The sequence below is a fragment of the Rhinolophus sinicus genome, linkage group LG13 (genome assembly GCF_036562045.2).
Source record: "Rhinolophus sinicus isolate RSC01 linkage group LG13, ASM3656204v1, whole genome shotgun sequence".
Lineage (NCBI taxonomy): Eukaryota > Metazoa > Chordata > Mammalia > Chiroptera > Rhinolophidae > Rhinolophus > Rhinolophus sinicus.
The window spans coordinates 45358982-45372951 of NC_133762.1; the positions used below are offsets into that span (position 1 = coordinate 45358982).

The window sequence follows — 13970 nt, forward strand, 5'->3', positions numbered from 1 at the left end:
TCTTTGCAGAAATGTGTTTCCTCAAAATCATAATTATTTCCTTGGAATTTCTAGAAGAGAGGTTATAGCATCAAATAGAATTTACATTAAAAAGCTTTGATATGCAGTGCCAAATTATTTTCTAGAAAGATTATTCCACTTTATACTCTTCCCATCTCTTTTGAAAATGTACATTTTCCTTCTAACCTGATTATACTGTGTAATCTTAAAATAATTTGATATTCAGAAAACAAAATATATGGTTATAATTTACATTTAGTTGATTATTAGTGGAATTGAATACTTTTCATACATTCATTGGGCATTTTTATGTCTCCATTTGTGAATTTTCTATTTATGTCCTTTTTCATTTGCATTTTTTAAATTTATTTTGTGTTATATATTATTTTATTATTCAAATGTAAGTGCTCTTTACACAGAAAGGACATTAACCCTTTACAGTGTCTTATTTTTTCAGTTTTTAGTTTGCCATTTGTTTTCATTTTTTATGGAAATTTGAGAACATGGAAGTTTCATTTTTCTTTTTTTATGTGGATCTGTTTGCTTTTGTTTTAATGGTTGTTGTCTCTGGCATGCTTGGGAAGTCCTCTGCTATCTCCATTTTAAATAGACAAAATACCCATATAGTATGTCTCCTCCTCTCTTTTATTTTCTTCTCCCTGCCCATATTTCAGAATTACCATAGACAAACAGGCCTTAAAAGCCTTAAAAGCACTTACCTGCGTGTGGTTCTAGAATTAAAGAAGCTCCAAGCTCTGACCTAAGCTAAGTCTTTTCAGTATACCCTCACTGTGTCATGCTGATATCCCTGGCAGAATTCTGTGGAAGACATTTCAAGGAGGGAAGTGAATCCACAAGGTCCTTATTCCTTAGAACTAAACTGCTTTAAAATAATATTTAGTTCCTGCTCTTTGGGCCTGAATTTCCTGCCCTTCTTAGCATCAAAAGATGCCAGATAGAATTCATTACCAAGTTTTATATGAGTTTCTGAAGTAGAATGTGGGGAGATTAATCATTGTGCATACCTTCTCAAATGTTCCTAGCTGCTAGGGGGCTGGGAAGTTAATAAATTAGCCCTAATAAGGAATTTCTTTACATCATAGTTGAATCTCTCATCACTCCTCCAAAGGCCGTTGGAAATGCTCTACTGGAAGTATAACCCAGCCATAAAAAAAGAATCATGGTCTAAAACCATGGCAGAAAGCACAACCGACCAGGTCATTGCATTTGCTCTTTCATTGTGAGAATCATGTGGATTTATGGGAAGCAGGAAGGGCTTTAAAACAATGTCACCACGAGGCTGAATTCCATCTCTGCTACTACCTAGCTGTATGACCTTGGATGAGTCAATTTCTAAGACCTCCATTTTCTGAGATGTTGATATTAATGCTCATAAAATAACTAATAGTTATTAAGCCACTACCCTGTGCCAGGCACTGATTTAAGCACTTTATATATGTGAATTAATTTAATCCTCACAGTAATCCAAAGAGGTAGGTACTATTTTTACCCCCATTTTACACCCAATAAAACCAAGGCACAAATTGTATCTTTCCCGGAGTCATACAGTTAGAAAGTAGAGGAGCAGGATGTATAAGTCAGGCATTTTGGTGGCAACGTCAACGAGCTTAATTTTTATGAGTGTAAAAACACCCAGGGAAGTGTTTACTTGATGCATACAGAGAAGGGAGTCACTAAATGTTATTCTCTTCTGTCCTTTTTGGGGAGGCCCTTATTCCTACCTCGTACAGTTGCAAGTTCCCCATCCACATGAGCCATGCACTGCATGGCGGTAGCCCCAACGCATATCGGCATGCTGACTCTCTGCCCTAAAACAGAAGTCGACAGGTCTATTTCAGCAACATTCTGGAGCATCCGTGGGTACAGCTTCCATCTAGAATTAAAGAAAAAAACGTTTAAAACTTTTAAAAGCATAACTAGAGGTTTGGCATTATCATTTTAGTTAAAAAAGAGAAAATATTCTTGTAGTTTTCCCATGAGGCAAATTACAAAGCTAAAGGAAAAGGGCAATTTTAACACTTATTAAGATGGAAAGTTAACAAGATAACAATGAATTTCTCAAGCCATTGCTCTTAGTGAGGTATAATTAACATACAGTAGAACGTGCCCATTTGAGTGTAAAGTTTTGTGAGTTTTGACAAGTTCATATAGTCATGTAACTGCCAAAACTACGAAGATCTAGAAAGTTCACCGGCCTGAAAAAAATTCCCCACTTCCTTGGGTAGTGACTCTCCCCTCACAGACCCCCTAACAACTACTGATCTTTTTCGTTTTTGTCCCTATAGTTTTACTTTGCAAGAACATCATGTAAGTGGAATCCTACACTATGTAGGTTTTTGAGCCTGGCTTCTTTCACTTAGCACAAAGCATTTGGGATTCATCCATGTTGCTACATGCATCAGCAGATTGTTCTTTTGTTGTTGTTTTTGCTTTTTTTGGGTTGATGAATAGTATTCCACTGTAAGAAGATAGCACAGTTTGTTTATCCATTCCCCAGATCAGAGATATTTGGGATGATTCCAGTTTGGTGCAATTATAAATAAAACCACTACGAACATTCACTTGAAGTTCTTTTATATGACAATAGCTGTTCTGAAGATGGTATACAAAGGCATGAAAGTTAGATTACAGTTTAAGAATATACGCTATGGCTACATTGTCATATATACCGGGGTGCAAAAAAAATGCATACAAGTGGACACTTTGGTCAAAGTAGTTCACCATAATCAGAAGTGTCTGGAAACTGATGGTAACCACTTTGAGAAACTTGAGCAACTCTTGTAATTGCAGAAGTCAATCGTGACTTGTATTCATCTTTTGTTATCGGTATATATTGAGTATTACAATTTTAATAGTTTTCCTTTCTTAAAATGTGTATACATTTTTTTGGCATCCTCTGTATATATACACACACATACATATATATACATATATACATATGTGTATACACATTCGAGGACAATTAAGTTCTCAAACTTGTTGTAACAATGTTGCCAATCTTTTTTGATATCAGAGGGATTATTCATTATGAATTTGTACCAATTGGACAGTTAATCAAGTTTACTACTTGAAGTGTCAAAAAGGCTGCATGAAAAAGTTAGATGACCTGAACTTTTCGCCAACAATTCATAATGCACAAGTCGTAAGGGAGTTTTTAGCCAATAAACAAATAACTGTGTTGGAACACCCTCCCTACTCATCTGATCTGGCCCCCAATGGCTTCTTTCTTTACTCAGAGGTACAGGAAATGTTGAAAGAGAGACATTTTGATGACATTCAAGACATCAAGGGTAATACAATGACAGCTCTGATGGCCATTCCAGAAAGAGTTCCAAAATTGCTTTGCAGGGTGGACTAGGTACAGGAGTAGGTTCACAGCTTCCCAAGGGGAGTACTTTGAAGGTGACCGTAGTGATATTCAGCAGAGGTATGTAGCACTTTTCTTGGATGAGTTCACGAGCTTAATTATCAGCTCTCTTATATATATATATATCCGTACACATATATATAAATAAAACAGACTAGCTTCAGGCAATTAATTTTAAAATTATAACGAGGTTTTTTTTCAAAATCCTTAAGCTGAATTCTGTATCCACTGAAGCATGATGGTGAAGGAAGATTTTTTTTCAGCTTGAGTATTTTATTCAAAAATGTAATTTAGCAGAGACTGGAGTTTTTTACAAAGTATTTTTCATTACTGAACATTATTTTAAATGCCTTTTTCTGTGATCCTTTTATATCACAATGAAAATTACCAAAATCCAAGAACAAAAACTTCACTAGTAAAATTTTCAGTAGAACTAGTTTTCTTTCTTCTCAGCAAAATTTATATCTCCTATTTTTTTCAGGATTATTTTTCTCCTCATTAGTAACTGATTTAAATGGAAGAAAATACAGCCCTATTTCTAATGAGCACTAAGACAAAAAAAAAAAAAATGTGTGCGTAAACAAGCATACAAACACCTAAACAGAACTTGCCTTTCGTCAATTACCTAGATGTAACTCTGTTTCCAGAGAGATCAAGAGTTTTCCTTAATATAGTGAGTATGGTTTAGTAATGGAGTAATACCAAAATAAATGGAACCTCCAAAGTCTTAATTGAAGCCCACTTCCTACAGCGGAAGAAGAAATTCTGCCTTCATGTTGCTTTGAGGAATCGCTAAGGGTCTGTAATCTAACCCTTCCTCACATAATGAAGTAAAAACATCCAGACCCTGAAAAGCATAATAAAGAAGTTTTACTGGGCGATTTCTCTGAAATTTCTTTGAACATCATAATTGTCATTATTTTCTGTCATACCACAAGCTCTGCTGCTGTAAGTTTTTTCTTCTCCACTGACCCTCACAGCATGATTCTTTGATCTCCATTTTGAAGAGGGAGAGGCAGAAGTCTTGAAGAGAGTTTTTATTACCAATCATCTCTAAGTGTATTATGAGAATGAAAGAAAAAGATTTTAATAGCAGCCATTGGCACGCAGGCCTTGGAAGGCATTAATATTGACTTAGAGCCGAGGAAACAATGGAAGCTTTTATGAAGAGCACACACAGAGCTGCGGAGTATCAGTTGTGTGTGTGTGTACGTGTGTGTGTCTTTCTATGAAACAGAAGGGGACTTTTTTTTCCTAATTTTTTTATTAGTTTCATGTGTACAAAACATTGTAATAGTTAGACATTTATCATTTATACCCCTCACAAAGTGATAATTCCCCTCCCTCTATCTACTACCCCTCTGACATTGCACACAGCCATTACATTTCCACTATCTCTATTCCTAATTCTGTACTCTGCTTCTTGTAAATATATATACATACATTATATATATATATATATATATATATATATATATATATATATATATACATATATATAAATTGTAGTTGACATTCATTACTGTTCAGCTTCAGCTTCAGGTTTACAGCTCAGTGATCAGGCATCTACATCATCCCTGAGGTGGTCTCCCTAATGAGACAAGTGTCCATCGGATACCCTACAAAATCTTTACATTATTGATTACATTCCCCAAATTGACTTCCGTATCCCTGTGGCAATCTTGTGGTTACTGACTGTGCTTTCTAATCCCCTCACCTTCCCCTTTATTTCCACCTCCCCTCCCATCTAGCAACTCTCAGTTTTTCCTCTATATCTCTGAGGCTGTTTCTGATTAGTTCATTCATTTATTCTTTTCTTTAGATTCCACATATAAGTGAGATCATATGGTATTTGTCTTTCTCTGTCTGACTTATTTCACTTAGCATAATCTTCTCTAGGTCCATTGTATGGTTGCAAAAGATAGGTCCAATTCCCAGTAATAAGGCAAGGTTCAACCCTTCTATCTCCAGGCAGTAGCTTTACACTTGTCCACATGGTGGCACAGTCACTTTAAGAACTGTGTATTCTTTCCAAACACGTATTTTCTATTCAGGATGATATTGCATTGCAGACTTGTCAGCTAATGCACGAAATGCAATTCCTAGGCAAAATTAGAAGCCTCACCCAACGCCACCCCCAATTTAAGTGATCCGCCCTCCCCCAAGTCTTACATAAAATAAGAGCTGATTGTAACCTTGGGCTGCACTCTTCTGGCACATCTACTCTGGAAAAAGGATATGAAGATTGACAAAACATTTGAACAAGCTGAATAATTCACCTTTTTTAAAGGACGGAAAATAAGATGTCTGAGTAAAGGAAGTAGGGTAAAGGTGGGGATTCTTTAACATGACTTTTGACCCACGCTTTACATCCAACACAGGCCTTAAATTTAATTTATTAAAAAATCAGGTGATATACACACTTTCTAAGAGGAGCTATTCTGTTGAAGAAAAACACCAACCCATCGTCCAGCTTTTAAGTTGTGTGCTGTTACTGAACCCCACCAACTGAACATAGGGAATTAATATTTTATAAGTCTTGTAAGATGATCATATTGCGTTCCAAGTTCTTCACATTATTTTTTACTCTACGCATTTAAAACATAAACTATATGTATATAAAATATACAACCTTTGTCATCTTATATCTTACCATTCATTTTTTAATGGTTTCACAAGAGCCATTAACATCCTGAAATGGTACGATATTGTGTGTGTGTGTTTGTGTGTGTGCATGTGTGTGTGTTAATACTTGTCTGGATAAAGATGGCACAGCTTTGAGGTGGGGATGGGGAGAAGGGAAGAAGAGGAGAGGACAAGGAGAAGGAAAAGAAGGAAGAGGAGGGAGGGAGGGAAGAGCTGGGATATGAAATCTCTTTCCACATGAATCTTAAAAAACAAGAGACAATTAGCTGCTCTTCGTAATGCAAGAGCAAAAAGCAGCTTACTTACCCATTTTTCAAACTAGCAGAATGATTCTGTGACATTTACGTGTTATGAAAAGAACACTGAAAATGCCACTGGTTAGTTTATATTGCTTCTCAAATATTAAAGAGGGAGAATAATATCACTTTTACCATCTGTTATTTAAAAGTGTCAATAAGTGATGCAACAAAAATAATAGCTTCATTTTATAATATCATGAAACTTCTAAATGCCCAAATTGTAGAATTATTTTCCACCAATGATAATTTTACCAGAAGCCACAAAATACATACAGACCATGGTTAAGGAGGATACACTGAGTTACTGTGTAAAAGAATCAAATTGCTGTTCTTTTTAAACTCCAATCAAGTCAGACCATGCAAAATGTAACATAACAAGCTGACATTTGTTGCTCTTGTCATGTTTGCAATAAAAAAAAAAACTATGTTCTTCTGGGTGGTTCCATCTATTTGACTTTATTTGTTCAAAAGAACAACAAATTTTGGGGTGTGGTGAGGGAGGTGGTGGTGGCACAATAATATCAATCACATGTCTTACCCAGAAATGTCGCCCATCAACTACCGGGTCATATAAATGTCCCATGTCCCCAGAACTCCAAAATGTGGTTGTTGGAGCTGAGTGCAGAAAGATAAATGCTGCCACTGTGAATGACCTTTTGTTTTACTTATGGGAGGGGAAGGTGCATAAATTTCATAAATGTCTTTAAAATACCCTGTCATTGTGTCACAACAGGCTATTTGAGGTCTAGTTGTTCTTCAGTCTCCTTTTGAATTTGAATGAGATTTCAGATTGATTCCCTTCATCCCATCAACCCCAAACCACCACAACCGTGGCAGAAAATCTATTCTTACTTCCACGTGATCAGCTCGATGATACAGTGTGAGGTATAAAGGGTCACCCAGCAAATTACACAGCAAAAGAGGAACTGAGATGTTGGATTGGCAAGTCTCCCTAACATTTGTTGCAATAAAAATCCCTTAAGTGGCTAGTAATAAAATAGTACGAGCCGTGCTCCAGAGAAAGTGGAAAGGTGGCAGTGCAAACTCGTTCTCATATCTGTGTTCTGTCCCTAAATCACTCAGTACATAAACAGGCTGGGAAGACTCATTGGAGCACTGTGTAATTCACACAAGCTGGGAAGCACTGCTCAAGTCCACAACTTGGAAATGACCACAGCCTTCGATGTTTCACAAAGTTTCTGGAATTTCTAGGGCTGCCGAGGTCATCTGTCTGCTTTGTTCCCTCTTGGAGGCCTCCACTGGACCAGCTGCTTGGGGTCCATTTTGTATCAGTGCAACCCACCGGCCTTCTGGAGGCCAGTTCCATATGCATCTATTGGAATGTAAGCTCCCGTGGACAGGACCTTTCTCTGACTCACCACTCTATCCTCAGCATGTCCAGCCGATAGAGATACCTAAGAAGTGTGGATAAATGAATTAACTAGCATGGAGTGAGGAAGATTAAGGGATGAGGAAGGTTGTACATAAATGGAATAAGTCGTGGCCTGAGCATTTTGACCTAAAGAATGCTAAGAGACACCAACTCCATAAGCCTGAAATTTCTTTGGTTGAAATGACCTATTTGGGCTAAGGTGTTGTCTTCAGTACATGCCTCATAGGCGAACCACATTACCTGGTGAACAGAATTGACATGGTCCCAAAAAGGGGCACTTTCCAAGAGCAGAAAATTTTGAAGGGGCCCAAAATACTAATGATTGGAAAAGATGCAGAATTTTAAAGCTTCTCCACTCTTAACCAACTTTTTCCCTCCTCGTGGCCTTTCCAGCATTTTTTCAGCTCATTTGGTTTCCAACAAAGATCTGAGACAAAGTCAAGGCTGAAAAGGGTTTGAGGGAGGACCCATTCTCATATTCCTACACTGATTTGCGAGTGAATCTGTGCTGCTTGCCAGGGAACACCTTGGTTAGAATGCTTACATTTCTCCTAATGTACATGTGGAAATGTGACTTTGAGCGATTTTGCGTTAGACTAAAATAGAAATCAAGATTCTTTCCCCTGGATATTTTCTGCCTTTTTTTTTTTTTTTTTTAATTTATCACCATCGATGAGCACCTACAACATTCCCTGGCTTTACTAAAAGCTATAATGTAAAATGGATGGGCCTGAAAGAATGTAGTATATTGAGGGCTCTCCTCCCCTACTGGAGCAAATAAACCATTTTTGTAACTACTGAGAGATAAAATATTCCTGTAAAGTTATTTTGGTTTTTGTTTTTATTACAAACAGAAAGCATAAACCATTATGCCCACCATCTTGTACTTTGAAATATGGAAGTCAAGGGAAAACTAACTGGGGAAGAGAGCTGAAGCTCTTTGGAGCAGGGATGAAACAGCAGTTGAAAGATTAATGCTATATAGCCAAATTGAAATCTAAAGTGAAAGTTTAGACAACAGAAATCAAAAGGAACGATAAGGAAAAAAGCCAGCAGGATGGGAACATTTTAAGGGAACAATCTGTTTTGGTTCAACCAGAGAAGATGCCTATCTTCCATTTTATGCTGTTTACTGCACCAGGAACAGACTCTCACCGTCATACTCAGAGAAAAAGAAAACAGGGCCATCAGAACTTATTACTATTTTTATACATAGTTAAATTAATTATCCACATAATTTCAAGTAGGGAAACTTAAGGTCGGCTTTGCCAGTCAACTGTTCAAGATTCCCAGGCTTAGACTATTTTAAAACAATTGAAAAGTCCAAGATTTCTCATAACCCCAAGGATTTTCTCTTCTCTACTAAGCATGTATCTAGATAAATAATTCCACAGCATCAACATGAAACTAGGAGATCTTATTTGGGCAGAATGTCTTCGTGTAATTTTACATCATAATTTAAAAATAAGTAAGTTTTCTTACCTGGAAAAAGCTGCAATATTATCAGCCAAGGTTTCCTGATCGTTTGCCCCAGACCGATAATAGTCATATACAGACTTTTGAAGTACGGATTTAGCGTGTTGTTCATAATCACTGATACAAACCAGCCGGCTGAACATTTTCTTGTGTTGTTACAAGCCCAGGTTGGTTTCATTTATTTTTTCTGGTGTTGCCTTCTACATCTTGACAATTCTGTTATTTGTCAATTATTAACGGACATTTTCCAAAGTTCAGACTTAGTTCTCTGGCGATTGATCACATTAAGTGAGCAAACATGCTTAGATTTTGAAATTTCATTTGCAGCTGTCTGCCAAAGGGCAGCACCAAAGCCATAAGAATTTGGGTTGGGGTGGCAGCAAGGTCTGCCACATGAAAAAGGCAGAGGAATGAGTCAAAAATTAAGAATTTAGAGAAGTAGTTGCATGAAACCACTCTTGGCTCAGTTCTGCCTACAGCTGCTTCTTCTGCATGGTACGTGCCTTTGCTCTTTCCTTGGCACCAAGAATAGGCTGCCAGTCATGTTTTCCACATTTGGATTATGCACATATTCTGTGGAAAAGAGCTTATGAAATGAGTGGGGCATCCAGTAAATACAGAGTGGCTACATAGTATGAAATTCAGTTGATTTTAAACATTTGGCTTTAAAGGAACATTAAGCCCAAATATACAGCTAATTCTTAAAGGGCCTTATCTACCTCTGGAGAGGATGTAATTATCCTCTTTTGCAATGAGATACCATTCCAAAAGACCTTGTGGTTTTAATCTAAAATTTCGCTTAATCATGGAACACCTGGAGAACGTTCACATTAATAAGACAAGATTCAGAAAGCAATGGCTTTGACATTGGCCAGACCTGGGTTTCAATCTAGGGGTCTCCACTTAAAGCTGCTCACCAGCTGCTCAGCAGCTGAAGTCCAACTGCCTACACCTGTATCAGAATTTTCTCTTGACCCTGCTTTTCCATGCACATGACATGCTAAAGTGCTATGAAATCAAGCCCCCTGGAAGAGCATTCAAGCAAGGATTTATAAGGTCTGACAATTAAGTTCATGAATTCACCCTCTAAAAAGTGCTACAAACCTCACTGCTGAATATCACTACGGTCACCTTTGAAATACTCCCCTTGGGAAGCTATGCACCAACACCCGCGCCTACTCCACCCTTCAAATCAATTTTGGAACTCTTTTTCTAGAATGGCTATCAGAACTGTCATTGTATTACCCTTTATGTCTTAAATGTCATCAAAATGTCTTCCTCTCAATATTTCCTTTATCTTCAGGAAAAGAAAGAAGTCACTGAGGGGCCAGATCAGGTGAGTAGGGAGGGTGTTCCATCACAGTTATTTGTTTACTGGCTAAAAACTCCCTCACAGACAGTGCCATGTGAGCTGGTACATTGCCATGATGCAAGAGCCATGAATTGTTGGCGAAAAATTCATCTAACTTTTTCACACAGCCTTTTCAGCACTTCCAAATAGTAAACTTGGTCAACTGTTTGTCCAGTTGGTGCAAATTCATGATGAACAATCCCTCTGATATCAAAAAAGTTTAGCAGCATCATTGCAACCAGTTCGCGAACTTAATTGTCAGACCTCATATACTTTGCAGGTTTCACCTGGCCAGTGTTAGCTGGTTCATACCCCACCCTGCACTGGTTGCCTTCCCTTCCAATCTCATTTTCCTACCCCTTAATTTAATTTAAAAACAGCTTGTCATGCAGATGTCATGTGGGGTCTCTGGTCCCGCTCCCCACATAAGAACGCAGGACATGGTGAGGCCAAAAAGGAACACCCACGGCGCCATAGATAAGGGAGTCATACTACTATAGTCTCGCTGGCGGCTGGGTTGGAGACACAGGAAACCGGATCCACACAATCTGCAACCTCCTGTCCACTTCTCTGCCAACCAACCAACCAACCAACCCCACTTGCTAACTGCAATCCGCGTTTGCTAGCTTAGCCACCATCTTCTTGCTAGCCCCCATTCTCTGCTAGCATAGCCATGGCAATTATATTAGTGGCCAATGGCTCACTGGTTAAAGCTGACGACCAACTAGTCACAGCTGATGGCCATCTAATCACAGTTGGTAGCCCTTTACTACCTGAGCCAGCACCTTTCCACGTGAGACCAAGAGTCTGGAAACTGCACTCCTGGCTCTGTCCCCACACAGCTTTATGCTACTAGAATTGGCATTGAATTATCCACAGGTTTATTCCTAAAATTCACAAATGCTTACTTTTTGCATCAATGGAGACAGGTAAAATGACATTAAAATTGCTTCCAAAATGCAAAAATCTGTTAATATAAGGGAATCCTGTAAGAAATGATTCAATTTTTCAATTAAAATCATGCAAGTTGATCTAAGAGAACTTAGTTGCTTCTGAGAATTGAATAAAAATTTGCATACTAAAAGCATGACCTTTTATTTACATATGCATTCATTTGCAACTTTAATAATTATTAAAATTGTTAGCACCCTGCATCTAATGTAACTTTTATGAAGAGGCAATTTAATATTCTAGAATGAACCTTAAGCAGGCCAAGTCCTGATAAAACTAAGGAAGACAAGGATCAGTACTTCTTAAAGGGTAGCTCAGACCAGCAGCATCAGTCTCATCTGTAAACTTGTTAGAAATGCAAATTCTCAGGCCTTGCCCAGCCCTGCTGAATTGGAAACACTACAGCCCTTTTTGCTGTAACAAGCCTTCCAGGTGATGCTTATGGACAATATTGCTTTTTTCAAGATAGAGAGTAAAGGAGGAATTTTTTACATAAAATGTTTGAAATAAATAAATAAATAAATTCCACTCTCATTCTTTCCTATTGCAGCCTACCAGCTCATTTGGAGTTCCATCTTAGCAGACACACTAACATACAGTTCTCACATTGTATAATTAATCTCTCGGTAGAGAGAACTAAAAGACCTGGTTGGAGTTTAGAACAGTTTTTGTACATCTGTGATAATTACATCAGTTAAACACCAAATTATTTCAGAGACAATACCTTCTATAAAACTCCTTTTTGGGCCTCTGTGAAGTTGTAATAGCGGAACCACCTCAAAATGGTCCTATCCTGTTTAATGAGGTACTGAGTTGCCTTTCAGAGACAACAGACCAAAATTGCAAGTCATAGAACCCAAGCATGCTCAGAGAAGAGAACTTTGACCTCCAGCTGCTCCGGAAATCAAAGTTTCGACCCCTCCCCACCAAGCAAAGGACAGGGACATGACTAGAGCTTGAACACTGGAGACTTTTCCGAAGCAAAGGGTCTGCTGCACAGGAAGATCTGGTACTGAAGCCCCTTGTCATATCTGACCACAAATGGCCAAGTTCCAAAGCTCTCCCATGAAAACCTGCACCACCAGTGCTTCCACTCACCAGCCTGTTCCCCCGAAACCCTAACACTCAAACTGTGCCTTTAAAACCCCTTATAAGCCTTTAGGGAGTTTGGATTTTAAATGATAACTTCCTGTTCTCCTTGCTTGGCAGCCTGCAGATAAAATAGCTTTGATTTCTCCATCGCAAACCTCAATGTTCATTGTGTATTAATAGCTTTGCTGTGCATCAGTGTGATGCTTGGTGGCTTGCGGGGTCTCTGGTCCCCTCCCCACATAAGAACACAGGACATGGTGAGGCCAACAAGGAACATCCACGGAGCCACAGGTAGGGGAGTCATACCACTATCGTCTCACAGGCAGCTGGGTTGGAGACACAGGAAGCAGGAGCCACACTATCTGCAACCCGCCATCCACTTGTCTCTGCCAACTAGCCTCACTTGCTAGCTGCAATCCGCTGTGCTAACTGCAATCTGCTCTTGCTAGCTCAGCCACCATCTTCTTGCTAGCTTCCATTTTTCTGCTAGTGTAGCAACAGCAGTTATATTACTGGCCAATGGCTCACTGGTTACAGCTGACGACCAACTAGCCACAGCTGATGGCCATCTAATCACAGTTGATGGCCATTTACTACCTGAGCCAGCACCTTTCCACGTGAGGCTGAGAGCCTGGAAACTGTACTCCTGCGTCTGTCCCCACAATCAAGCAGGCAGCCTCTCATTCTGTTCGGTTCAGTTTGATAACAGAGTGAGATGCTGAGGGCATTCACATGACAAAACAAGTTCAGGCCTTGTCCAACCTGCTAAAACAGGGGTGTCCAAAATTTTTTCAACATTTTTCACCAAGGGCCATATACAGTAAAATACACAAACAGCCGGGCCACTCACTCAAGGTGAAGTACGTATTGCCTCACCTGGTTTATTTAAGTAAACTAAATATATTGGAATTTGCTGTGGGCCAATTAACAATGGACCATGGACCGCAGTTGGCCCGCGGGCCGCAGTTTGGACACCCCTGTGCTAAAGGCTACACTTGCCAGCTCTCTCCACATGCCAATTTGGGAATCAGGATGGTAAATGCCAATACGATGGCATCTGCTGAATTGGGGCACTGTCCTTCATAGTTTCCAAAAGACTAGGGATTTCTTTTACACTAGACTTACCAAAATCTTAACTCACTTCCAGCCCTCCCTAATATCCCAATAAAATGCATCACCATCTCCACAACCCTTGGCTATTTTCCAAACCATGGGAACCCTTTTCCTGCCTTCATCGCAAGGGAAACCCAAGTGTGAGTTAGAATGAAGTGAGGAGAACTCCACATCCTCAACTGAGTCTTCACTCTCATTTGTCTTAAGATGTAATTTAGAATATCACTCAGAGAATGACTTATTTCCTGTTTTCATCTTTGT

The 13970-nt window shown here is 38.9% G+C and overlaps 1 protein-coding gene across 1 annotated transcript in view; it reads right to left on the minus strand.

Annotated features, from left to right (window-relative positions):
* The window catches only part of HAO1 (hydroxyacid oxidase 1), a 50491-nt gene extending 41108 nt beyond the window's left edge, over positions 1–9383 (minus strand). The window contains exons 1-2 of the mRNA XM_019734922.2: positions 9209–9383; positions 1743–1894 (exon numbers count right to left, since the gene is read on the minus strand). Coding sequence (XP_019590481.2) covers positions 1743–1894; positions 9209–9345 — 289 coding nt within the window. The 5' untranslated portion in view covers positions 9346–9383. The remainder of the gene's footprint in view (positions 1–1742; positions 1895–9208) is intronic.
* Positions 9384–13970: the final 4587 nt, after the last annotated feature.